Genomic DNA, 25,606 nt, shown 5'->3' with positions numbered 1-25,606 from the left:
GGCTAGGAGGGGAGATCTCCCTACCAACTTTTGACGGTGCGTCACTGATACCAGTGCGCAGGGTCAGGAGCCTGGGAGTGCTACTGGAGCCTTCCTTGACAATGGAGGCCCAGATAGCTGCCACTGCCAAATCCACCTTCTTCCATCTTAGGAGGTTGAGGCAGTTGGCCGCCTTCCTGGAATGTAGTGACCTGGCAACTGTGATCCATGCAACGGTCACCTCGAGGCTGGACTACTGTAATGCCCTCTACATGGGGCTGCCCTTGTACCGAACGCGGAAGCTGCAGTTAGTGCAGAATGCAGCGGCCAGGCTGTTAGTGGGACTACCACGGTGGGAACACGTACAGCCTAGGCTGCGGGAGCTGCACTGGCTGCTGATTGTGTACCGAGTTTGTTATAAGGTGCTGGTTATCACCTTTAAAGCCCTATATGGCCGAGGACCTGCCTACCTTAGGGACCGCCTCTCTCCATATGTTCCCCAGAGAGCACTGAGATCTAGTTCTAAAAACCTACTACGAATCCCTGGACCAAGAGAGGCCAGATTGAAGGCAACTAGGGAGCAGGCCTTCTCCACAATGGCCCCCAAATGGTGGAACCAACTACCAGAGGTGGTGCGAGCCTTGCGAGACCTAAATCAATTTCGCAGGGCTTGCAAAACCATCCTCTGTCAACTCGCATTTAAGATGGCACCCGGAGATGCCACCTAGCCATCCTATATACATTCTGAACTGTGGCACTTTAATTTAATTTATATTTGATAAATTTTAATTGTTAATTAACTTAATTTGAATTGTATTTAACTATTTTAATTGTTTTTTAATGTATTGATGGATTTTAGTGTAATCATGGTGTAAACCATGTCATGTGAGCTGCCCTGAGCACGCTTCGGCGGGGAGGGCGGGATATAAGAATAAATTTATTATTATTATTATATTATTATTATGTTGCATGCTAATTTACTGGCTATATGTATGGACTAGTAAATTCCATTTCAATGTATCTGAGGAAGCGTGTGTGCACATGAGAGCTCATACATTGAATGCAACTTTGTTGGTCTTCAAGGTGCCACTGGACTCAAACTTTGTTCCATGTGCATGTATTATATTGAAGAACTGGAAAACCTTAATCCAGCATTATTTTCTAAGGAGTTTCCTATTTGCAAAGTGATAGAAGCAGAAGCCGTCTGTTTGGCTTTGTATGCTTCCAAAGATAAATAATTATTTTATATAATGGAAAAATTCCCCTCACCATTGGCTTTACCTTGCTGGGTGATATCCCTGAGCAGATTACAAAAATAAAGCTGAATTTTGTAGGATATTTCCCAGGAGAAAAAAGTTCCCCTATCAGCACCAAGCACTTCAGGGGGCGGGCAGACTTCTAAATATTAATATGGTGTGCAAAACAGTTTGTGGCCCCTGTGCCAAAGTAATGAAAAACAGAAACTCAATTTTCACTCAATCAGATTTTCAAAACAAAAACATAAGGCCAAGTTAGTTGCAAAAATACATAATCAGCTTCTGTCTCCAGCCTTCATTTACATGGAATATTCTGCTATAAGGTATTTTAAAGCAGTAATTCACAATTTTGTCCACTTGGTGGTTAAGTTGAAGAGAAAATTCAGTTTCTTGATGATTTGTTATTAGAGAATGATTTTTTTTTTTAACACAGCTCCAAACTACAAATATGATTACTTGGGCATTTGATATATGATCAGCTTAAAGACACAATGAAATCCTTTTAAAACACCTGAGAACCAATTTTAGCATTCCTGTTTTTCTTAAGCATTATTTGAGATACTAACAGAATATCTGATTCTGATTGAGATGAACTATCAACACTTTAAATGCACAGATGGTAATGGTCTTGAAGAAGCCCTCTAGGATTCATAAATGGCTGATGTATTATTTTAAACAAATAAATGTCAAGGGCCCAAATGACTGAAATTGTCTTATTAAATTTAAGACCTATTTTCTAGTCACAAATTTATGACAATATGATTTGGTGATGCTAGATACTGCCAAGCACATACTCCAGAAATCTCTGCTACACCCCTTTCCCCTCGCTGTTTGTAGAAAACAGACTATTTTTTTAAAAAATAACATTTTTGTAACTATGTTTGTTATGCCATTAATACCTTGGAATGTTTCGAATGAGACATCAGAGGAGAAAAAGAGTGGAATGACTCTGCTACTGGGATCACTGCCTTGGGGACACTTCCAACAGGTGCTGGATTTTGCTGTTGGCAAAAATAGATAAAGGGTCATTTGCATGCAGAAATGGAATAAGGAGAACTGACACCTTCAGTTGGGTAATAAAAAGGACTATGTTTATTTTATTTATTTATATTGATCAAAGGGGTCTGTGGTGCCTGCTGGTCAAACCCCATTGCCAACCTAGATTCAGTGTGGGCCATCAGTGGGATGCAGGAGAATAAGTCCTCCTCTGGTTTGTGCATTCCTGAACTTATGGGTGAGACCACCATGGCTTTGAGCCTTGGGCCTTCATGCACATATGGCTTAGGTTCCTCCTTGACAAGACTTCATGATGCTTGAGGGAGGTGTGCTGCATTCTGCTCTCCTAGCCATAGTATTTATGGCTTGAGAATAATGACACCTCTCAAGGATCCCAGGCCTATGAAGGCACTGAGGCCTAAGTCCTGGTCTGAGGCCTTGGTGCCTTCATAACATCTTCATCATCCAAAGAGTGCCCTAGGGAGCTCACCTAAACTGTACTGTGTACCATTCAAATGCCTTGACCTGGACAGCTACTACCATGGAATATCAATGGCTAGACATTTCTAAAACCAGCAGACTTCCTTTACCATTTTCAAAATAGAGCAGGCAAAAAATTCTGCCCAGGCTAGTGCCAGTTTGCCAGAGGGGGGAAAATTCCTACTTGGCCTCCAAATGAGTGACCAGCTTGCACAAACTGTGAAACAAAGGGAGAGAGGGTATCTCCTTCACTGGTTGTTAAAAAAGAGAAGGGGGTAAGGTAGTTGACCACCCTCATATAGCCATTGTCCTCCCACCCCAACTCCATTACAAAGAAGGCAGTGTCACACTATCCAGCTCTCCCTTCTGTCTTTTAGTCAGGGGTATAGGAGCTGTCTCATATGCAGACATGGAATAAAGAGAGGTGCCATTTCAGTTGGGTAATGAAAAGGGCCAAGTTTATTTATTTTATTTATTTACAGGGTCTGAGAACTTTGAGCAACAGGGGATTCAAATGGAATTCTACAGTTGAGAGTGGCAGTTAAAATGACAGTTGAGAGTGTTGTGAGAACAGTGAAGGAGGGTTAAGCAGAGTGAGAGGATCATGGAGGCCCTGAATTAACCCTTCCCTGGAGGAAATATCTCCTAGTAAAGGAGTGATTTCTATCAAGTGGTTAAGATGGAAAATTGGATCTTGTATGAATGTTCCTATCTTCACAAACTTAAATAATTTTGAAACAAAGAAGCTTATGTTTATTTATTTAAGCAGTGACTGCCAAAAGATTTCTCTCAACAGTCTGTACACCTAAACAGCTACTTGATTGTGACAAACTGTCTGTTTATATTTATACAGTTACCTCATTCCTGTTGCCTGTTCACTTTCTAAGTCTTAAACCTGATACCTACCTGACCATTTCCCCTCAAAAGTGAAATAAAGCCGTTTGTTTGTTTTGAATTACTATCAATCTTTCATGTGCTATTATCAGACAAAGTCAAAAGAAGGATTTTAGCTGATCCCTCAGTTCCCTAGGCTGGGTCAGTATATATCCATATACAGTTAAGTAACTGGGTGTGACAGGCAGAGAAACAAAGAAGAAAGAAAAGGGGTTGTTCATCCAAGAAAAAAAAATAAAGAGAAGAGGGGAATTGTTATAGCATTGATAAAAGAGGATCTGCAGCACCCATAGGCTAAACTCCATTCCAAACCTGGATGCAGCATGGGATGCAGCATGGGATGCAGAAGAGTCAGGTCTCCTGTTGTTTGGGCATCCTGATGTTTTATAGAGTATGTGTGATGATGTATGACCACTATAAAGTTTTCACTTTTAAGGTGTCCCAGCATGATTCTAGTTTTTGCAGTCCTGCACTGGTCTTATTCTTGCCAGGACATGCTATTAGCAGAGCAACTGTGAGACCAGTACAGAATTTGCAATGTATGGAACAGGTAACATGTGATGAATATGCATAAGTAGTTATCACTTTTGTATACTTCCCATAATGAACAATTAGCTCATGGACAGTAAAGAAGACAGAATAACATGGAGACCCAAAGCTTATTTTATTCCAAGCAATGCTGTCTGAAAAAGTTTTTCAGGATCACAGTACACATAAGACTACAGCTTCATCCTATCCTAAGAAACAACTTTCTGGCTTCTCTGACTTCACTGGGGCTACAATGCATGAGGGTCAGAAGGAGCCAATGAAAGACACTAGTACAGGGAGGAAAAAAGACCTCCTCCTCTGGAAGACAAACTCTCTGCTTCTTTTGCCAGTCAAGTATTCTTCGTCAAACCTATATTTATTGAAACACATTTATTGACAGGCCGCTCAACTAGCAGACAAAACTGGGACTTTCGCATAGCAATCCAGGGTTCTCTTCTTGTATCAATTACTGAAAATGTTTATATGCTTCAACAACAGCTGCCTTGCACATACCCATACCAATGGCCAGATGTTCAGCAGTGTTCCATATATAAGGATAATGTAGTGTTATTTATTTCTGGCAAAACTGAAGATGTTTTCTGAGCATAATGGCATATACTAAACTCATGGGACTGTAGCACTTCGTTCATCTTGTCTGTTTTGTACAGATTTTTAATTGGTCCTCATCAGTGCTACAGCTGAGCAACTACCGATAGTGCACTGGGGTATAATGTCCAACATCTGTAACATCTGGTTTAAGTTCTTTTTCTTATCCTTGGAGGATCTGTAGGTTCTGCAGTGTTTGGTTTAGTGGTGTGGGATGCACATTCATTCATGAATTTATTTCCTGCCCCCCCATGTTGCTAAAAGTTTTCCCCCAAAAGAAGTACATTGTATTTGGAGATAAAAATGGAGGCCGATGATCTGAATTAGCACCTGTGAGTGATCACATTTAAATGAAGCCGAATAATGTGTTAATCTGTACCAGGCTGTATGCTGGCTGCTACTCCTACATGGATGCCCTTGCTGCTTAGTGCAGCCTGTACATAGAGGCCCTGTAATAGAATTTGGATTCTAGACCTCCCCCCATCCTTTTCAGACTGTATACCTGCTTTTCATGTGCTCAGCCTTCAATTTGCAATTGCTATTTCTGAGCAAATATCTTGTAAATTTGCAGCTATTGTCTTCAGTCTCTTTTCAGCCTTCTACCTAGGAGCACTGCTTACAGTGCCATGAAGTCAATGGGTTTAGAAGGGCATGATTTTGTTTTGGATTGTACTGTTAGGGAGTGCAGGAAGGGGCCAGTAGCTACTTAGTTTGTGTGATGGATAGGAACATCTAGATCCCTGGCCAGCTCTACAAACTACATGTAGGCTGCAGTCACATACACTAAATAATGCACTTTCAATCTACTTCCAATGCACTTTCCAACTGGCAAAATCCATTTGGAAAGTGCATTGAAAGTAGATTGAAAGTGCATTATTTAGTGTGTGCGATCACAGCCATGTAGTATGTTTTACATACCAAGTGACTATTGCCAAGCCATTGAATAAGCCTATGTAAAGTGTAACTAAGGTGACTGACTGTTCTGTGACAAAAGCTTTACTTATTGATACAGTTACAGCAGATACTCTTAACATCATTGTACATTTGAATTTTAAGCTTGAATGTACTCACAGCCAGCCTTACTCCAGTGCTCTAAAATGTCTTTGTTAATGCATTTTCATACTTTCCTTCCTTACACGAGCTTAAAGCAGTGTACATGGCTGTTTCATCCTCCATTTTTTCTTCATAATCCTGTGATTAGACTGATGTACAGTCATTGTCCCAAGGTTACCCAGTGAACATCATAGTTGTGGAGGAATTTAAACTCAGATCTCCTTAGTGCTGGTCAATCCTCCAACCATTATGTCTATCTAAAATCCTTTTTGCCCTTTTCTTTGTGGCGGATCTGCTCTCACCTCTCATTTCCTTCTTCTCTTTCAGAACTAGACAGTCTTTTTGTACCTAGAGTTTGGACTGCACAAATCCATTTGTCTTTTATGTTTGTCTCTTTTTTGAATTGTAGCTGCCATAGAAGTAGCTGTGGATTGCATGTTTGTTGTAAGTTTGTACTATTTCTGGCCTATCTTTCCACATGTAGAATATATTGTGCTTGATGTTGTACAGAGGAGGGGTGGCAGTTTTGAAAAGGCTGCTTACAGCGTATTTGACAACTATGAGAGAGCTCCTTAAAAGAAACCCCATGGCAGCTGAGATTTCCCCTTCCCTAAGAAACCTTTCTTCACTGGAGAGATTCTTTGGTTCCCTGGGGCAACAAGGTAACTTAGTGTTTTTGTGTCTTGTTTACTGGCATTTTTTGGATATTGCTCTAAATGAGTTTCTGCTTCAGTGAGTTTTTTCCCGCCCCCAGAAGATATTTACATCAATTTATTTTGCTGTGTTTGATCTTCTCCCAAATCCAAAGAACAAAACAAGGGACAAAAATTATTGCTGGATGCACACCATATATGTACCCAATAAGTTTGTTCTGGGATCACAACAGCTTCTACTTCCTAATTGGCTTCTCTGATAGAGAGGGAGATTCACCAGTGTGTTCTCTGCCGAACCTTTAAACAAATTAAGGTTCCACACTTAAACACGTTAAACTAAATTAGCTGATTAACAGTGAATGGGATGGTGAATGAATCCAGATGCCCTTTTTATACTTAAGAGCCTATGATGAGGAGATGCAGTTATGTTTCTGCCTAGTCAAGTGTACATGGTACAGAAAATGGGGTACAGGTGAACAGTGCTCCTGCACCCTCCTTGCCTTGCTGTGTTCCACAGTTTTTAAGTGCTTTTCTTCAGCCCAGCTCACATCCAATATCAAACTCAGGGAAAAAATGCTTCAAGAAATAAAGTGCAGTAAAGTAAAATTGGGGAGGAAGTGGAGTTTATTTCCCCTCACCTATGTGTTCTAAATTTGCTGTAATAAAAGACAGCCCCCCCAAGCCTTATAAATTATTCATAGGTTGGTACAACAAATCCCCTATAAAGAGCCCCATGGCACAAAGTAGTAAGCTGCAGTACTGCAGTCCAAGCTCTGCGCACGACTTGAGTTAGATCCCGATGGAAGCTGGGTTCAGGTAGCCGGCTCAAGGTTGACTCAGCCTTCCATCCTTCTGAGGTCGGTAAAATGAGTACCCCATCTGGAGTAACTCATCTGGAGTATTGTGTTCAGGTTTGGACACCACAATTTAGGAAGGATATAGACAAGCTGGAACGGGTCCAGAGGAGGGCAACGAAGATGGTGAGAGGTCTGGAGAACAAGTCCTATGAGGAAAGGTTGAAGGAGCTGGGGATGTTTAGCCTGGAGAGGAGGCAGATGAGAAGTGATATGATCACCATCTTCAAGTACTTGAAGGGCTGTCATATAGAGGATGGTGTGGAATTGTTTTCTGTGGCCCCAGAAAGTAGGACCAGAACCAATGGGTTGAAATTAAATCAAAAGAGTTTCCGGCTCAACATTAGGAAGAACCTCCTGACCATTAGAGTGATTCCTCAGTGGAACAGGCTTTCTCAGGAGGTGGTGGGCTCTCCTTCCTTGGAGGTTTTTAAACAGAGACTAGATGGTCATCTGACAGCAATGAAGATCCTGTGAATTTAGGGTGAGTTGTTTGTGAGTTTCCTGCATTGTGCAGGGGGTTGGACTAGATGACCCTAGAGGTCCCTTCCAACGCTATGATTCTATAAATATGTTTACCAGTTTGTATTGTTTAGCTGCCTCAGGAAGGGATATCTGGCTCACTGCCAATGAGATGAGAGCTGATGGAATGTTAAGGAGAGGGTTGAAAAACGATGGCTAAAGAAGAGCAATCGCCAGTTTTGGATCTGGGGGAGCTGACTGAGTACCAAGCTTGTTAGAGATAGAGTAAGGATGTAGTCTATAGTGTTAATATTTTCATTCCAGTGTTCCTATCACTTTAGAAATTATATATATATTTCAGTACTAAAGATCTCTCCATTTCTTTTGTGATTCAGCGGTCCATTGAACTGTCTGGGAAAGTTTAAACAATTTTCCTCACAAAATTTCCCAACACCTAGTTCCATAGGGGTACCCCAATAATCTGATAACCCAAAGTACCCCTATGGGTACTCCAATAAGGTTATGTCCTTCTTCAGCTGTCTTTGGACTTCTCTGCATTCTCACATTACTTGCTGACAGGGCTTTTTTGTAGAAAAGGTCCAACAGGAACTCATTTGCATATTAGACCATACCTCTTGATGTCACCATTGTTTCATACAGGGCTTTTCTGTAGAAAAAGCCCATCAGGAACTCATTTACATACTAGGCCAAACCCCTTGACACCAAGCCAGCCTGAACTGTGTTCCTGTGCGTTCCTGCTCAAAAAAAGCCATTTGCTGTTAAGTCCCTGTTTCTTGGGGGTGAGGGGGGTGTCTGCTCCACATGTGTTTTGCTCCCTCTAATGATTGATTTGATATCACACAGGTTTATTTCCAACATATCTCCCCACAGTACAGATACCTTCTCCTGAGAAAACAAGAACAGCAAACAGGGACAGCAAGTAAAATAGAATGCAGAAAAGTCCTTTGTTGGATTTTATTTAGTTTTGTGCTCAAATACATTATTTTATCCATTTTACTATATGGATCGGTGATTGTGGAAGAGCAACTCCAGTCTTATACAAACCTTTGGCATGGTGTATTACTGGTGTACTGAAGCCTGTTTCCCAATATTCATGTATCACAATACCATTGCTGTGAAGCATTACCAGGATGTGATTTATTGCAGTGCTTCCAAGTGAGTTGTGCTGCTGTACTTGTGTCATTTCAAAGCAATCACTTTGATGCATATGCTTCAGGAGCCCCTGCTTGCTGAATGAATGCTTCAGCTGCTACTTGTGAGGCATTTTGTAATATGTTGATTCTTTATTTTCATCATAGCATTTTAATGTTCTCCCATGTTTGAAAATTTAGTCACAATGGGGGCCACAAAGGGGACTCACCAAGACAAGGAGAACAGCAGGTGGTCTGTTATCAGAAGGAGATAGGCCCAGTAAGGAATGGCCATGTAGATAGAGGCAGACAAGAGGCTGGATGGGAAGGCGAGTCACAGTATCTGCCCTGGTGGAACTGAAGGTGTTGCCTCTGCAGCAACAACAGCCAGTGCCTGACTGATGGAAGCACAAGCTCACCTTCCTGTCCTGGCTATGGTATCTTGCAGAAGATGGGGCCAGAGAGATGCAGACTGGCCTGTAGAACCCTAGCCAAGGCAGGGGAAGCAGAAGGGGAAAGCAAGGAAAGATAAGAGGACAGAGAAGAGGAAGTCAGGGCAGGAGAGGCTGGGACTAAAAGCATAAAAGTAGGAGCACAGGAGGTGATGGATTTTTTAGGAGGCAGAAAGACTGAATATAAACTCAGAGAGAAAGGAAAGTGAGCTGGAGGAGAAACATAAGGAGGAAGAATGAGGAAGCTGGAGGAGACCATTTAAGACTTGTTCCCTAAATTTCTGGCCTCACAGCAGACAAGGCAAAAGTGAATACATGTGGCTGCCAATCAGAGCCTTGGTTAATCAAAATCAGTATTGTCGTCTCAGACCAAAAGTGGGTCTCCAGGGTCTCAGCCTGAGATCTTTTACATCACCTCCCACTCAATCATTTTAACTGGAGATGCTGGGATTGAACCGGGGGCTTTCTGCATGTCAAGCAGATGCGCTGCCAGTGAGCCACAGTCTCAACTACAAGCCAAACATCCTGTAAAACAAGTAACAGGGCTCTAGGAGAGTGAAGGGAGCCTGAAGGGAGAATGGGAGAGTGAAGGGAGCCACCCTTTTATGAATCTTTTATATGTTCCAGCAGGATGCTCAAACAAATTTGATTGCTTTGAGGCAATTCCCTTAGCACTGGACATAGATCTCACTTTGCCTATTGTCAGGCCCGGGGCTAGGGGAGCCTGTGCCCCTAGGCCAAACCCCGATCCTCTGCTCCCCCATCGATATTTCCACAAGTGTTTTGTGCACACCCCAATGATGTCATAATGATGTTACTGCCACGCCCCCCAGACTTTACCGAAGCCTCCTGAGCCTCTGAGAAATATGCTTGCTTTGGAGGGTGAACTCTATGCTATTATACCTTCCAGGGGTCCATCACCTCCCCAGGAATTTCTCAACTCAGATTTGTCAACCCTAACCCTCACCCTTTTGTTCTGTTAAAAATGAGCAATTTTTAAAGGCCAGAGACCACTTATTTGCTTCTAGTCCTCCTAGGGCTGCCAAGCTCCTGGGCCAGGTGGGGGTCCTCCCACCCTGGAGGTTCCTAACCCACTGGTCCACATTGGGTCAGTGGGGGGAACCTCCCCCGACATTGCCGGCGCAATGACATCACCCAGAAGCAATGTCATCGTGCCAGCAATGTTGCATGCTGGCCGGTCTAGGCGTTTTCAGTAAAACTCTATGGTTTCCCCTGGATGCTCTAGCAATTTGGGAGGAAAAACTCTATTGTACAATAGGTACCACAGAGTCTTCCTGGAAATGCCTAGAGTGGCTGGCGCGTGGTATTGCTGGCATGATGACATCACTTCCGGATGATGTCATCGTGCCACATCTGCATTGTGTGCGTGAAAAAAGTCTGCTGCCGGAGGCCACGGGGAACTTGGCAACCCTAAGTCTTCCACAGATCATCTCCATGAACTGTGCTGGGAGAATGCTTGGCCAGGAAATACATTAAAGAATCCAACAACCTCCTTCCATGTTATCCCATTATCAGCTGAACTTCAAAGTCCGCTAATGGCACATTTCTTGCAGTACTCTGTGTGAAGGTCATGGCCTATCCCATTCTTAACCCATCTCTTGTCTGCTGGAACTTAAAAGTATTGGCTGCACACATGAGCTTCCCTATTTAAACTAAGCTGGGCTGTGATCATGCACACTAAATAATGCACTTTCAATCCACTTTCAATGCATTTCCCAACTCAATTTTGCCAGTTCACACAAGTTAAATCCAGTTGGAAAGTGCATTGAAAGTGGATGAAAAGTGAATTATTTAGTGTGTGTGATCACAGCCCCATTCTATTAACAGAGCTCTGTACAGCTCCCCAGCCAGGATATACAGTTTATAGACTACTGCAGGTTGCCCGAGTTAAATCTGAGTGGGAAGCGGTGACGTCCAGGACTAGCTTGCACTTAAGAGAACAGTGTGCAGTTAATTCACTGTTCAGGAATCCAGCACAACAGCATCTGTAAAATATATTCTTTTCAAAGTTGAGATGCAATGTTTGTTTGTCTGGAGGTAAACTTCTGTTACAAGCTGCAAGTAAAAGTTCTTCAGTCAATTGCACATGTATCTGAAGATGTTATAAACTACTTTACCTACCTCCTTGAAGGACTTCTTCACTTCCACCAAGGGGTGCCAATGTGCAATGGGTTTGCGTGGATAAGCCAGCATTTCATTCCAGTGGTCCCGGCCTAATCCTTCAGCGCTGTTTGCGACACGACAAACTCCGATAATCTCATTATGGCCAACTCTAAAAGGCAACAACCATGTATGACATATCTTCAAACTCTCTTCTTCTTTTGTTGCTGACCCATGTATACCTGTGCCCCCTACACTTTACTATTTTTGTTGTTGCTGAAGCCTTCACATCTTTCTTCTGAGCTGTTATCCTGTTACATTCAGCTTTCCAGCATTTTCTCTGTTTTCCCTATTCAAGCTCATGACACATTTCTGGTCCTCACATTTCTACAACAAGCTTCTCAAACACGCCCAGGATTCCTATAATCTTTTCCTGATTGGGATTCTATGCCATTAATAGCTGTATAGGGTTGCCAAGTCCAATTCAAGAAATATCTGGGGACTTTGGGGGTGGAGCCAGGAGACATTAGGGGTGGAGCCAAGATCAAGCATAAATGAACTCCAAAGGGAGTTCTGGCCATCACATTTAAAGGGACAGCACACCTTTTCAATTCCTTCCTTCCACAGGAAATAATGGATAGAGGCACCTTCTTTTGGGGCTCATAGAATTGGACCCCCTGGTCCAATCTTTCTGAAACTTGGTGGGTATTTTCGGGAGAGGCACTACATGCTATACTGCAAATCTGGTGCATCTACCCCCAAAAACAGCCCCCTCAGAGCCCCAGATACCCGTGGATCAATCTCCATGATTTTCTATGGGAATAAATCTCCATAGAGAATAACAGAGTCCCCAGCAGACATTTCCCTCTCCTCCCCCCCGCTTCCTGACGACCCTGAAGCGGGGGGAGGGCCTCCAAACCGGGGGATCCCCTGCCCCCACCTGGGGATTGGCAACCCTATAGCTGTATGACAGGCAGACATTTAGCCAGTGAAATCTCTCCATCATCTCCATGCACAGGAAAACTGTGCCAGATGATTCCACACACCCCTCTGTTCCTGAGGCCCAAAGAGTACATTAAAAAAATACTACACGACTACTGATGATTTGTATCTCTGCCTCACACCTTCCTGGTAATATTTAGTTTTTGAAGACATTGGATGTGATATCATCACAGTCACAATTTCCCCACATCCCTGCAAGTGGGAACCACAGCAAGGCAGTGAGAGCAAAGAAATCATGCATGGTATTATGGGTTGGTTCTGGCTAGCTCTCCTTGCTATTGCCTCCACCCCATATAGCTTTGTGTATGCAGGTCCCATGATCCCTAGCATAGCCTTTTTTTTTTGTGGCCCTCTTATTTTTTCTTCATTAGCAGGAAAGCCAGATGAATCCAACTCATTTTCTTTAACTAGACATTGTTGAGAAGATCTGGGGAGAAAATATGGATCAGTGGCAGCCATTTATCACTTCTAGCTTTGACTTGAGCAGTTAGGACTTCCAGCTCCAGTCTGGGGAATGAGTGGAGATTTGAGGGTAGTACCCAGAAAGAGCAGAGTTTGTGGATGGCGAGGGAGCTCAGCTAAGATATGATGGCATAGAGTCTGTTTCAGGGCTGCCATTTTCTTTGGAGGAAATAATCTCTGGTCTGGAGTGCAGTTGTGATTCCAGGAGAACTAGAACTCCTGACCCCACTGAGGCTGGTAATGCTACTGTGAAGGCATTCAAGCTGCTTGCAGTGTGAAGCTCTCCAGCTGGAAGCTCGCTATAACCTTTTGCTCCATTCTTCAAAGGGTTTAACATCTTCAGAGGAAGGCAATGATACCCTTCTCAGAGACAACTGATCAGAGTTATGCTCTACTCACACAGACCTAATGACTGAGTGAGTAGACCAATACAGCTTAATACAATGACAGGGCTGGATCTAGGGGGGGCAGAGGGGGGTGCTTGCCTCGGGTGCTGACAGAGGGGGGGCACCAAATTGGGTATGTCCATTGTATTCTATGGGACCATAACATCGAATGGCCCATAAGGGGGTGCCATTTTTTTTATTTTGCCCCCCCCCCTCAAAATACATGAAGATCTTGTCCTGTACAATGAGTAGAGCAATGAGTACAGCTTAATTTGTTAGTGTTTTAGTAGCATGCTTTACCACTAAATTAAAAATCATAGTACTTCACAATGTGGTGTTGGACAGAATAGAGGGACACTGAATCCAGCACAAGCCAGTGAGTCAAATCAAGCATGATCTCCAGATGGGACTTAGACAAATGAGATTCCCACTTACCGGTCATAATCCATAACAGAGATAAGCAGGCTGACTTGATCCATGTTCTCTGGAGGGATGTCAAAGATTATTGCCTCATTGTATGTAGGATTAAGTGTGTTTCTTTTTATGGTGGTTTTCTTCTTTTTCAGTCTCCTTCCATCACAGAGCAAAGACACCTTGACATAAGGATCTGGAGAGCAGGTAAAAGGGGTGGGGAGTAGAGTTGTTAAAAGACTTCTTTTCCTGACATTTATGCAGTTGCTGGATATGAAAAGTACATTTGAGGAGGGCAAGAGAACTGGTCAGAATATAACATTTTCTCAAATGTTTCAGAATTCTAAACTTATTGTTATGAGACAGACACAACTGTTGTCCCCAAGATTTTTCTTTTCTTTCAGTTGCCAAGCCTTTCCCTGTTCCCACTAAATTCAGCGGAGCAACTTTATTCTACAAGGAGCTCTGAATTTAGTGTTTCTGTGACTAGTTGAATTTGTAAACCCAGGGACCATCTGTACATATGCTGATCATCTGTACACTTTTCCTTTGGAGGCAGGATTTTTGATCTATGTATACATCCCAAGCATCTTGCTCTCTTCTTAACAGTGTCTCCTGGATGTGTTTCCTGTGTCTGAAAGTGACTTCTTTGTTGGCCCATATGGTCCATTTCCTGTCCCTTAATATGATGCAGATACTATTCATCTTCAAGCATTTCCCTGGATCTCAGATTGTGTGTATAACTTTCATGCCAATTTTGTTGTGTAAGCTAAACATATGTGAACTATTTTCAAGCAATGATGGGGTGGTTTTTTGTAATTGAAAAGAGATAGAAGGGGAAAAAATAGAACAGCAGTACCTCACTAGCTGCCCCAGAGACTGACTTTGGCAAATTGCCTCTGCATTTCCAACATAGCATGAATGCTCTGTTGGCAGCTGGAGAAAATCACAGTGTATTTTGAAGTTCCAGTAACTATATAGGACATCACTGTAGAACTGCTGAGCTGTTTTCCCTCTGAACCTTTAATTCTCAATGATTCAAGCTGTATCAAATGCCAACAGAGCTGACTTGTCTACTCAAACAGCCTAGTTATTGTTCCCATATATTAAAATATTTGTCAGCAAAACATAAACACTGACATGTGGAAGTCTGTGGGCCACCAAAAATAGGTGAAACGACAAGGTATTTGCAGAGTTTGCTGAGAGAATTATATATGCATACAGGTCACCTTTTGCTTCCCTAGTAAACCATGGGACACATCTACAAGGAAAAGAAGATGCAATCAGTAAATCTAACTAAGACACTCTCAGTTCCAGATTACTTGAATTTAATTGGGAATGGAGAATTCTTCAGTTAGATTTACCAATTGCCTCTTTATGCAGGATCTCCTGTAGCTTGCTGGGAAAGGGTTGGTAGATTGAATGGGAATGGGTGACATAGTTTCTTCCAAATCCAGTTCTCTATGGGACTCTGGCTGCTTCCATGAGGCAAGGATTCTCCAGATTTTCTTTGTCCAGAGACATGCAAGGGCAGCATTGAAGCATCCACATGCGGACCACTGGAACTTCTATGCAGTTGTCTGCCTTTTTCTTAACTTTTCTCTTCCAAATGTGGCCTGCAGTAACTCTATATCAGCTCGTAGAGCATGGTCATCACCTGGCCATGGCTTCTGTGGCCACTCATACCACCCCTCTTCTTTTCCTCATGCTTGCAATATGACATCCTGACAACTCCATTAACATTTGAAATGGGTAAGGAGCAATGGATTCTTAAAGACTACATCACTGCAGTGCTATAGAGGAATACTGCTATAACAACTGTTGATTTTTTTTAAACCTCATGAAGTTTTCTGGTGGTGCAGCAAGAAAAAATCCTGAGAAAATAGTATCTGTGAGGGGCTGAACATTGGGAAATGATGCCAATGAGGGTAGAACCTTTGCAGGGCATAAAAATGCACAGTAGTCCCAGCAGAACCATTTACACCATTTTTTAAATAACACAGTCCAAGCTCATTATGAAAAAATGAGCTTGGACTGTGTTATTTAAAAAATTGTGTAAAGAAGATTTAATAAAGAGCATACTGAGGACAAGAAAAACATGGAAACAGGAGAAGTACAGCACAATATGGTGCAGAAGCGCTCCCTCCTAAGTACAAAGCACTCCATTTTGGAAGCCAGGCAGAGTGTGCAATCCTATGAAAAATAAACTATAACATCCTAGAATGCCCAGTCCAGCAAAAAAAAAAAAAAAAAAAGGCACTTCTGAACAGAATCACAAATCAATGTGGTTTAACATATTCATGTATGGGAATATGTTTTGTATGGGAGCTAATTTTCATTAGTAGACATTTTCAATTGCCTAGTTCCTAAAATGTGTTTGCCTTGATAGTGAAGCTAGGTCATGATGATGAAGCTACTGAAATGAAGCAGGAAATAGACAGCAACCTATTTTTGGACTTCTCCTGATGTAATGTTCTTCTCCAGAGAAATGATTTCCACAGAACAATGCATGTAGAAAATGTTACATTAGAACTGATTTTTTCCCCCAGGAAGGATCTATATGCATGCAATGGCAAGGATTTGGTATCCCAATCATGATTTTTTTTTTTTCTCTTGAAAAACTCATGTTGGTTTCAATTTTTTTTATAGATGTTTTCCAAAAAGGAGAGAGGGGAAAACATTATTTTTTATCCAGGCTTACAGTGATTTCTGACATATCAGGAAGGCAAAGGCACAAACCAGAATCTTTGTTGTTGGAGGGATAGAAAGAATACACCCCAATGCCCAAAGGCAAGTTCTAATTTTGTAACTCATTTTTTAAAAAAAATTAATTTATATTACCTAAAAATAAATTAGATTCTTGGCTTCTATCACAGTTCTAGTTTCAGATGGCTATGCCAACAATACTTCTAAAGCTTCCTCTGACTTTGAACAAAAATGTTTTAAGTGACTGGTTGGGTTACACATGACACTGAATTCTATACAGATATAAGAGAAATATTTCAGATGTTCTGCTATACAGACAGTTTTGCTTCGACGGCATCCACATTATGAAGAATGAGTAGGAAAGCTTCACAACTGCTTACAAAGCAAGCAAGGCTGCCATTGAAGCAAACCCAAAGAAATATAATGCAGCAACCTTATTCTAAAGTGGCCAACACCTACCTGAGTAGCCAGTGATATCCATTGCTTTAAGATTCCTGCATTTAATGACTGTTAATGTGAGACGACCTGCAGTTGGCAGATAACAAAGGGAAAACATGATCTCTCCCAGGTCCACACTTTCCTTTAATAAAAGAGAGAACACGGAGAATTAAAAATGGATAGTGCACTGCACCTCCCAACTCCTCTGTTTTGTACCAACTGTATCTTTTCTACCAGTTTTCTTCCTTTACTGTCCATCTCTGCTCTTTGTACTGAGGCAGAGCAAACTGAATACAATAGAATACAATCTGAAAGTGCTTCACAAATGAAAACAGTCTTCTCACACAGACGTTTTCCCATAGTTTGTGTGCTTCCCCATGTCCTCCTTTTCCATTTGTTGTCTTTTCATGGTTCCTTCATTGTTTCTCCATGTTTTCTCAAATCAGATCAAAGTTAGTGTGAGAAAGCCTGGAGAAATTATGAAGAAAATATGGAAAAACAACAAAATGCAAAACAAGAAACTGAAGAAGGTGACCTCCATCAGGTGAGGAGATGGGAGAGAGTCCTTTTCCAGGGCTCTTTTGGTCACTAAGTCCACCCTTGTGCTTCAAGTAGACTATGGGCTAAGGATTGCATCCCCAAGATATGAAGGCAAAAGATATAGAAACTTTGCTGAAAAGTATAATGGAAGACAGCGAGGCTATAACTTCAGAAAAAAGCTAAACAATCATACTAAATGCAAACCATGTCATCTGGTCAGTTTTTTGTGCTCCTTGCAGGAGCATGATCCATTATATAATTAATATAATCAAAAGGTGCACCACATGTATATTTTTCAACCAGCAGTAGCCAGTTCTAAAATAATCTCCTTTATCCTCAGTATGTTTACATACCTATTAACCTGTCAAACCTTTAGCAGATAGGAATCCACTGCAACAATGTTTTTCACAGGTGCTCTGGCCTCCTCAGCTCCTTCATTGTACCACTACATCATTGAACAATGGAATACTGGAAAATGACTGGCCCATGTGAAAGGTGACCAAAATTAACTGGAATGAACTAAATATGGGTTCTTCATAATGTTTTTATACACCAGAAATGAGTCTTGGGTCGGAATAGCATACTGTCTTCTCTTTCTGCGTGTTACTAACAAGGACAGAATGAATGAGTGATGTAAAAACTTGGTTTCTCAGAACTTAAACAGGCAGTGCATCCAAATTGATCTTTGCAGTGTTTTCCAACAAACTTCTTAATATTAAAGGGCTGTTCTCTAGAAAATTGCACAATTATTTGAGGTGACTTCCCTACCACAAAATTGTTTCAAGAATAAAAGGAAGAGCCCATTATCCCTTCTGAAAGAGATCTAACCAAGATTATTGATCAAGAGATCCAGTGTGGTTTAGTAGTTAAAGAGGAACTAAAATCTAGAGACCCAGGTTGAAATAGCCACTCTGCCATGGAAGCTTGCTGGGTGACATTTGGCCTGTTACACATTCTCAGCCAAATCTACTTTATAGGATTGTTGTAAGAATGAAATGGAAGAGAGGACTCTGGGTTACCACTGGGGAGAAAGGCTGGGTATAAATGAAGTAAATGAATAGTAAGTATTTTCTTCCACTCTTTCCTAAATTTTATGTTATTTTTATTTAATACAAACCATTTTGTCTTCACTACTTGTTATGTAATGGGATGAACCATAAGATGCTCAACCCTTATACTCTCCCTCAAAGCTTAAATTGTGTCAAAATAACTAACTGATGCTTAATCCTGCTGCAGTTATTGCAAAGAAACATTGATGCATTGTTCAATGATGTAGTGGTACAATGAAGGAGCTGAGAAGGTCAGAGCACCTGTGAAAGACATTGTTGCAGTGGATTCCTATCTGCTAAAGGTTTGACAGGTTAATAGATATGTAAACATACTGAGGATAAAGGAAATTATATTAGAATTGGAATTGGCTACTGCTGGTTAAAAAAATATACATGCGGTGCACTTTTTAATTATTGCAAAGAAACATTGATGCTTAATCATGCTGCAATTATTGCAAAGAAACAAGTTTTATAGATACCTCTAGGTGGTGCCATAACTTTGTCAGATATGCTGTACCTTCCCCACAAACTGGTTGAGTCTGCCATGGGGGAAAGAAAGTGGAGACTGAAACTTCCTTGATTTACCACCTGGTGAGATGCTGAGGCAACAAGCAGATTGACCTTTCCACTGTTCTTCCTTATGAATCCTTCACAAACTGGTTTGCTCAAAACTTTCAAACACGTGATACAGTTCCTTTCATTCCACCCTGCTAAACAGCCCTTCAAGACACCTGAGCAAGATAACACAGTCTGTGATTATGTGCATATTTAACTTCCCACAGGAGGAGGAGTGGAACTGGATATTGATAGGAATATATAAATTTGTGTGGCAGCTTTACTTTCAAATGTTTCTCCATAATTTAATTCCATTCATAACTTCTTAAATGGCAAGCATTATTCCAACTTTTATAAGTTTGAAGGTGATTCACATTTGGTACTTTTGGTTTTAAAGGATTTATAGCAAAAATGTACATTTTATACACTCCATATTAACCATATTCATATGTGGCACATAAGAAGCTCAAATGAGAATTTAAGTTTCATGCATAAGAACACCCTGAGAACTACTGACTTGACTGCAGTGCTTGATTTTCAAAAATAAAAATAAAAGGAGATTAGATTTATACCTTGCCCTTCACTCAGAGTCTCAGAGCCATTTACAATCTCCTTTCCCTTCCCCTCCCCACAACAGACACCCTGTGAGGTAGGTGGGGCTGAGAGAACTCTTTTGATAACTACACTGATGGGGTTGTACGCATGCACTGAAGAAAGCCGACAGCTGGCCCGTTCTCTCCTCAGCGTAATTTGCTAAAAGCTCAAATAAATTGAGGTAAGTCCATCCTCAAGACTAATAGTAAGAGGAAATTGCTGTAGGAGTTTTTGGTGACTGAAAGAAGTCTTATCTGAGTGTTCCAAGGGTAAGAAAACAACTTTTTTTTACTTTTCTAAGGAGGCAACGCCCTGAGCGAATACAAGCTCTCATTAGACCTAGTAAAGTGTGAGGAATGGCGAAGACAATTAGGGAGTTATCTGAGCAACTGTCTGCTTTTCAAAATATAGTAACAGCCTCACTGGGGCAGCTATCAGAAGAAATCAAAACAGTAAACGAAGCTGTTTCGAGTATTGCTGAAGAACTCAGAGATACAACTCAGACGGCCAATTTAGCCAAGGAACTTGCAAGTAAAAATAAACAAAAAATAGATCAGTTATCTAGCCAGCTGGCAATGATTTCAGACAGGAACAGGAGAGCCAACCTCATTTTTTCAGGAATTACTGAAGAGATAAATAATACGCTTCTAGAGGGAATGCTGAGAGAACAGATTGAAGAAAAAGGAGTTAAGGTTCAGCCTCAAGAAATAGAAAGAGCCCATAGACTACAGAGGAGAAGAGGGCTAACTAAATTAATTAATTTAAGACATAAGTAGTGGGTCTATTAGCCGGGAACCGGAGGGGTTGTGGTGAGGAGGGTAAATTGAAACGGCAGGTGCAAACAAATCAGGGGAGTGACACCGGTGGGTTTATCTTGGGTTCATTTTGGTTTGGTGCAGATGTTTGGCCAGGGGATCCCAGTGCTCCTGGGGAGGGGAAGATATGACGGTGGGAATAGACAAAAATATAAGGGAAGGAGACAGAGACGAAATGGTGCTCGGCCACCTTCCAGTCTACTTCCCATCCCAATGGTAGCAGGTAGTGGGACCAAGGGGAAATGCTCGCCTCTGTCATTGGTGTTATGTAATGCCAGGTCCATAAATAATAAGACCGCAACCCTTAGGGAGTTTCTGCTACGGCAGAACATGGACCTGGCTTGCGTGACCGAGACCTGGGTGAGGGACGGGGAGACAGTAGCCCTCTCCCAGATGTCCCCCCCGGGATACTCGGTCTTTCACCAATCACGGATGAGCGGGCGGGGGGGAGGGGTAGCACTACCCATACGGGAGGATTACTCCTTTCGGGCTCTCCCGGATCCAAAGATTGATGGGATTGAATGCACCGGTCTGGCATGGGATGTTGGAGAGGGGTTGGCGGTTTGGCTGGTGTACCGTCCGCCCAACGCACCAGCTAACGCCTTACCATCACTATTGGAGGCAGTGGCGGGCTGGGCGTTGGAGTACCCGAGGCTTATGGTCCTGGGTGACTTCAACGTCCATGCCGACGACACGGCCTCCACTCAGGCGATGGACCTAGTGTCGTCCATGGCGACACTGGGACTCTCTCAATTTGTCACGACTCCCACGCATCAGGCCGGGCATACATTAGACCTGATCTTTGCAGCCGGGATTTTGGTGAACGATATCGCCGGAGAAGCGGTACCATGGTCGGATCACCTAGCCCTTAAGGCCCGTGTGGGGATGCCGCCCCAACCCTGTATGGGCGGAGAGCCTATTTTGGCTCGCCCTCGGGGCTTGATGGACCCGGAACGGTTCCAAACGGCCCTACGGGATCCCTGGCCCACTGGCAATTCCCTCGATGACCTGGTGGAAATCTGGCAGGGCCAGCTGTCCAGGGCTATCGACGAAATTGCACCCCGGCGCCCTCTGCGCCCTCGCACGAAGCTGGCTCCATGGTATACCTTGGAGTTACGCCAGCTGAAACAAGGGCTCAGACGACTAGAGAGGCAGTGGAGGCATACTCGGGACGAAGCAACGAGAACATCCTATAGAACGTTTATGAAGTCTTATGAGGTGGCAGTCAAGGCTGCAAAGAAAGATTACTTTGCAACCAAGATTGCATCTGCAAACTCGCGCCCAGCACAATTATTTAGAATAATTGGGGATCTTATAACGTTGCCACAAGGCAAACCAAATGTTAGAGAATTAGGAATAGGCTGTGAGGCATTTGCGAAATACTTTGCAGATAAAATCTCGCTGCTCCGCCAAGACCTGCCTACCACATTAGATACAGTGAGTGAAATTGAGGCTCCGTGCCTGTCTTCAGGTTTAGTGCTGGACCACTTCGACCCACTCAGCCTGGAGGAAGTCGACAGAATCCTCTCTGCTGCTCGCCCGACAACATGTGATCTGGACCCTTGCCCCTCCTGGCTGATTAAATCTTGCCAAGGGGAGCTTAGATGCCCTTTACGGGACATCATAAATAGATCCCTTTTAGAGGGGCATTTTCCAACACCTCTGAAAGAGGCTTTGGTCCGCCCTCTCCTGAAAAAAGCTACAGCAGACCCGGCCGAATTGGCGAACTACCGGCCGGTGTCCAATTTACCGTTCTTAGGTAAAATTATTGAGAGGGCCGTGGCGTTGCAGCTACAGGGGTTTCTGGATGACGCTTCTGTCTTAGACCCATGTCAGTCTGGTTTCCGGCCGGGCCATGGGACGGAGACGGTGCTGGTCGCCTTAGTAGATGACCTCCAACGGCAACTGGATCGGGGCGGCGTTGCGGTACTGATGCTGTTAGATCTGTCGGCTGCATTTGATACAGTCGACCATCGGCTACTGACGCGCCGCCTCGCCGACATTGGGGTCGAGGGGTTGGCCTTGCAATGGCTTTCCTCCTTTCTCCTAGGTCGGGGACAGAGGGTGGCTATCGGGAGCGAGTGGTCCCGGAGGCGCACACTGGATTGTGGGGTGCCCCAGGGAGCAGTTCTCTCCCCGATGCTGTTTAACATCTATATGCGCCCCCTTGCCCAGATTGCCCGGCGGTTTGGGCTGGGTTGTCATCAATATGCAGATGACACCCAGCTCTATCTACTAATGGATGGCTGGCCCGACCCCGCTCCAGGGAATCTCGACCGGGCATTACAGGCTGTAGCGACATGGCTCAGGCTGAGTGGGCTGAAGTTGAACCCAGCGAAGACAGAGGTCCTATGCGTGGGTCGCGGCGCTCTGGGAAGGGAAATAGCTCTCCCGGCCTTCGATGGTGCGCCATTGAAAGCAGCGCGCCAGGTAAAGAGTCTGGGTGTTTTACTGGAGCCTTCATTATCGATGGAGGCCCAGATAGCAGCCACTGCCAAGTCAGCATTCTTCCATCTGAGGCGGGCAAGGCAGTTGGCCCCTTTCCTTGAGCGCCGGGACCTCGCAACAGTGATCCACGCAACGGTCACCTCAAGACTAGACTACTGTAACGCCCTCTACTTGGGGCTACCTCTGTGCCGGACCCGGAAATTGCAGCTAGTGCAGAACGCGGCGGCCAGGCTGTTGTTGGGACTCCCGAAACGGGAGCATATATGGCCGGGACTACGTGAACTGCACTGGCTGCCGATTATATACCGGGTCCAGTACAAAGTGTTGGTCGTTACCTTTAAAGCCTTATATGGCCGAGGACCTGCCTACCTGAGGGACCGTCTTTCCCCATATGAACCCCAGAGAGCACTGAGGTCAACGGGGAAAAACTTAATGACTATCCCTGGGCCGAAGGAAGTTAAATATCAGAGCACCAGAATACGGGCCTTTTCGATCGCGGCCCCTACCCTATGGAACCGACTCCCCGAGGAGGTGCGGGCCCTGCGGAGCCTTGAACAGTTCCGCAGGGCCTGCAAGACCATCCTTTTTAAATCAGCATATTCGGACTGTTAAGAAAAATGGTAATTAAAGATCCGCCAATGCGGTCCAAAGATCTATACCGCAGTATAATTGTATCTACTAGACTGGTTTTAATTTAATGTTTTAATGTTTTATTGTTCTATAATGTAATTCTAATGTTTTATTTATTATGGTGTGTTTTTATGGATTGCTGTTAGCCGCCCTGAGCCTGCCAAGGTGGGGGAGGGCGGGATATAAATGAAATTAATAAATAAATAAAATAAATAAGAGAGGGAGGGGCTCCAAGAGATGTTATTATTAAATTTACAAGAGAGAAGCTACAGCAAGAAGTTTATAAAACTTTGAAAAAGAAGAAGGATTTGTCCTTCAGAGGCAATAAGGTCTGGGTGAGAGAAGACTTCTGCCAAGAGACTATTAAGCAGAAAAACCTAATGAGACCTTATGGGAAAAAGCTATATGACAACAAAGTAAAATTTTCATGGGGGTACCCATCTACAATAATAATATTTAAAGATGGGAAGAGGATGATAGCTAGAAACCCCAAAGAGGCAGAAGAACTTTTGAGAAGATTGGGACTTGCCACAGATGACTTGGGTGTGCACAGAGAAGAGGAAACCATGGAGACACCTGACGATCCAGGAGAAGGAGCATCAAGCAGGCTCGATAAAAGGCGGACGGCTTCTCTTGAGGATATCTCATAAAGGGAAGTATACAAGAGTTTAATGAGCTAACTATCTGGAATGATTTGTAGGGGGAGAATTAGGGATGCATACACTCTGGAAGGTGGGAGACGGGATGATGTTTTTGTCCACAATTCTGTCTCAACCACAGGGTAGGGGGGGGGGGGGGGAAGGGAAGGCATTTCCTAATATATATAAATAAACACCCACAGCCAGGGAGGCCAATGAGTAAAAAAAATAAAGAAAATGGATAGGTCATTAAGAATACTTTCACTGAATGTAAATGGGTTAACATCAAATCTTAAGAGATATAGGTTAACTAAATTAGCTAGAGAACAAAAGATAGATTTGATGTGTCTACAAGAGACACATAAAAAAAAAAAGATAGAACACCGTTAATAAAAGATCCGTATTGGCAGGTCTTAGCAGAAGCTAGAGGGACTTCCAAGGCCAGGGGGGTGGCAATCTTGATCCATAAGAACTTAACAGTAGAGGATACTGAAACATTAGTGGATAAGGAAGGGGAATACCTATTAATCAAGTTTAAAATGGAAGGTAAACGGGTAACCCTAGTGAATATCTATGCACCAAACAAAAAACAAAAGAATTTTCTAATTAAGGTCTTCAAGAAGATTCAACAATTCTCAGAGGGTGAATTAATAGTTGTAGGGGACTTTAACATGGACCTAACAAAGAATAAAAATATTAAGTTGGGAGAATGGGGATTGAAAGAAGCACATGAGTTTACAAGTTCTAGACCTAGACCCACACACATAGGTCGTTTTCGCACTTAGCGTTTGCTCCCCTTATTCCACGGCGCAATTATGTCCGGCTCATTTTCCTCGTTTTCGCACATGGACTCATTTGCGGAGTCGCTTTCCATGAAGCCCCGGCTCAAATTGTTTTCCCACTGGCATCGACTTGAGTTCAATGCCCTGTCAATCATTTTTTTTTTAAGCGCAAGTCTGGTTGCGTAAGGACGTAATAACGTAACATCGAGCAGTCACAGCTGTTCCTTCCCCTTCTTTTCGTGGACAAACCGCATCACGTGTGCTGCTTCTGCTTATGGATTGGCTGCAGCTGTAGTATCCTCCACAGCCCTTTATGTATTAACAGAAGCATTCACAGTGGAGAATCCTAGCACTAGATTCCCCCCCCAAATTCTGAAGTTGCGAAATATCGCAATAACGAAGAGAGAGAAATCGAGGGGTTTGTGTGTGTGTGTGGCAGCTTCTTCCTTTCCCAGCTTGCTCCCTCCCGGGTGGCGAAGCTGGGATTTCCTCCGCGCTCTTCCCCCTCCCCGGCTGGCGCTTGCAACGGAGACCTGACTGATTCCTGCCGCCAGAGCTCCCCCCCGCCCCATTCTCTCCTTCCCCTTCTGTGGCGCGTGTGAAGAGCGAGCTCGCGTCTATTTTCTAACCGAGCGGAATGTAGCCAGGGAGAAGAATGCAGGACT

At 43.3% G+C, this 25,606-nt stretch overlaps 1 protein-coding gene across 4 annotated transcripts in view; it reads right to left on the bottom strand.

The window, feature by feature from the left end:
• The window catches only part of SYT6 (synaptotagmin 6), a 258,819-nt gene that overhangs the window by 17,454 nt on the left and 215,759 nt on the right, over positions 1–25,606 (bottom strand). For 3 of the 4 annotated variants that reach the window (XM_060231184.1, XM_060231187.1, XM_060231186.1), the window contains exons 4-7: positions 16,912–17,032; positions 13,771–13,942; positions 11,507–11,657; positions 2,135–2,236 (exon numbers count right to left, since the gene is read on the bottom strand). In XM_060231184.1, the coding sequence (XP_060087167.1) occupies positions 2,135–2,236; positions 11,507–11,657; positions 13,771–13,942; positions 16,912–17,032 (546 nt within the window). The remainder of the gene's footprint in view (positions 1–2,134; positions 2,237–11,506; positions 11,658–13,770; positions 13,943–16,911; positions 17,033–25,606) is intronic. The other variant, XM_060231185.1, reaches the window with a different exon arrangement.

This window comes from Heteronotia binoei, chromosome 2 (assembly GCF_032191835.1).
Source record: "Heteronotia binoei isolate CCM8104 ecotype False Entrance Well chromosome 2, APGP_CSIRO_Hbin_v1, whole genome shotgun sequence".
Taxonomy (NCBI): Eukaryota; Metazoa; Chordata; class Lepidosauria; order Squamata; family Gekkonidae; genus Heteronotia; species Heteronotia binoei.
The sequence above is the reverse complement of the archived record's forward strand: the minus strand, read 5'-3'. Positions and strand labels throughout refer to the sequence as shown.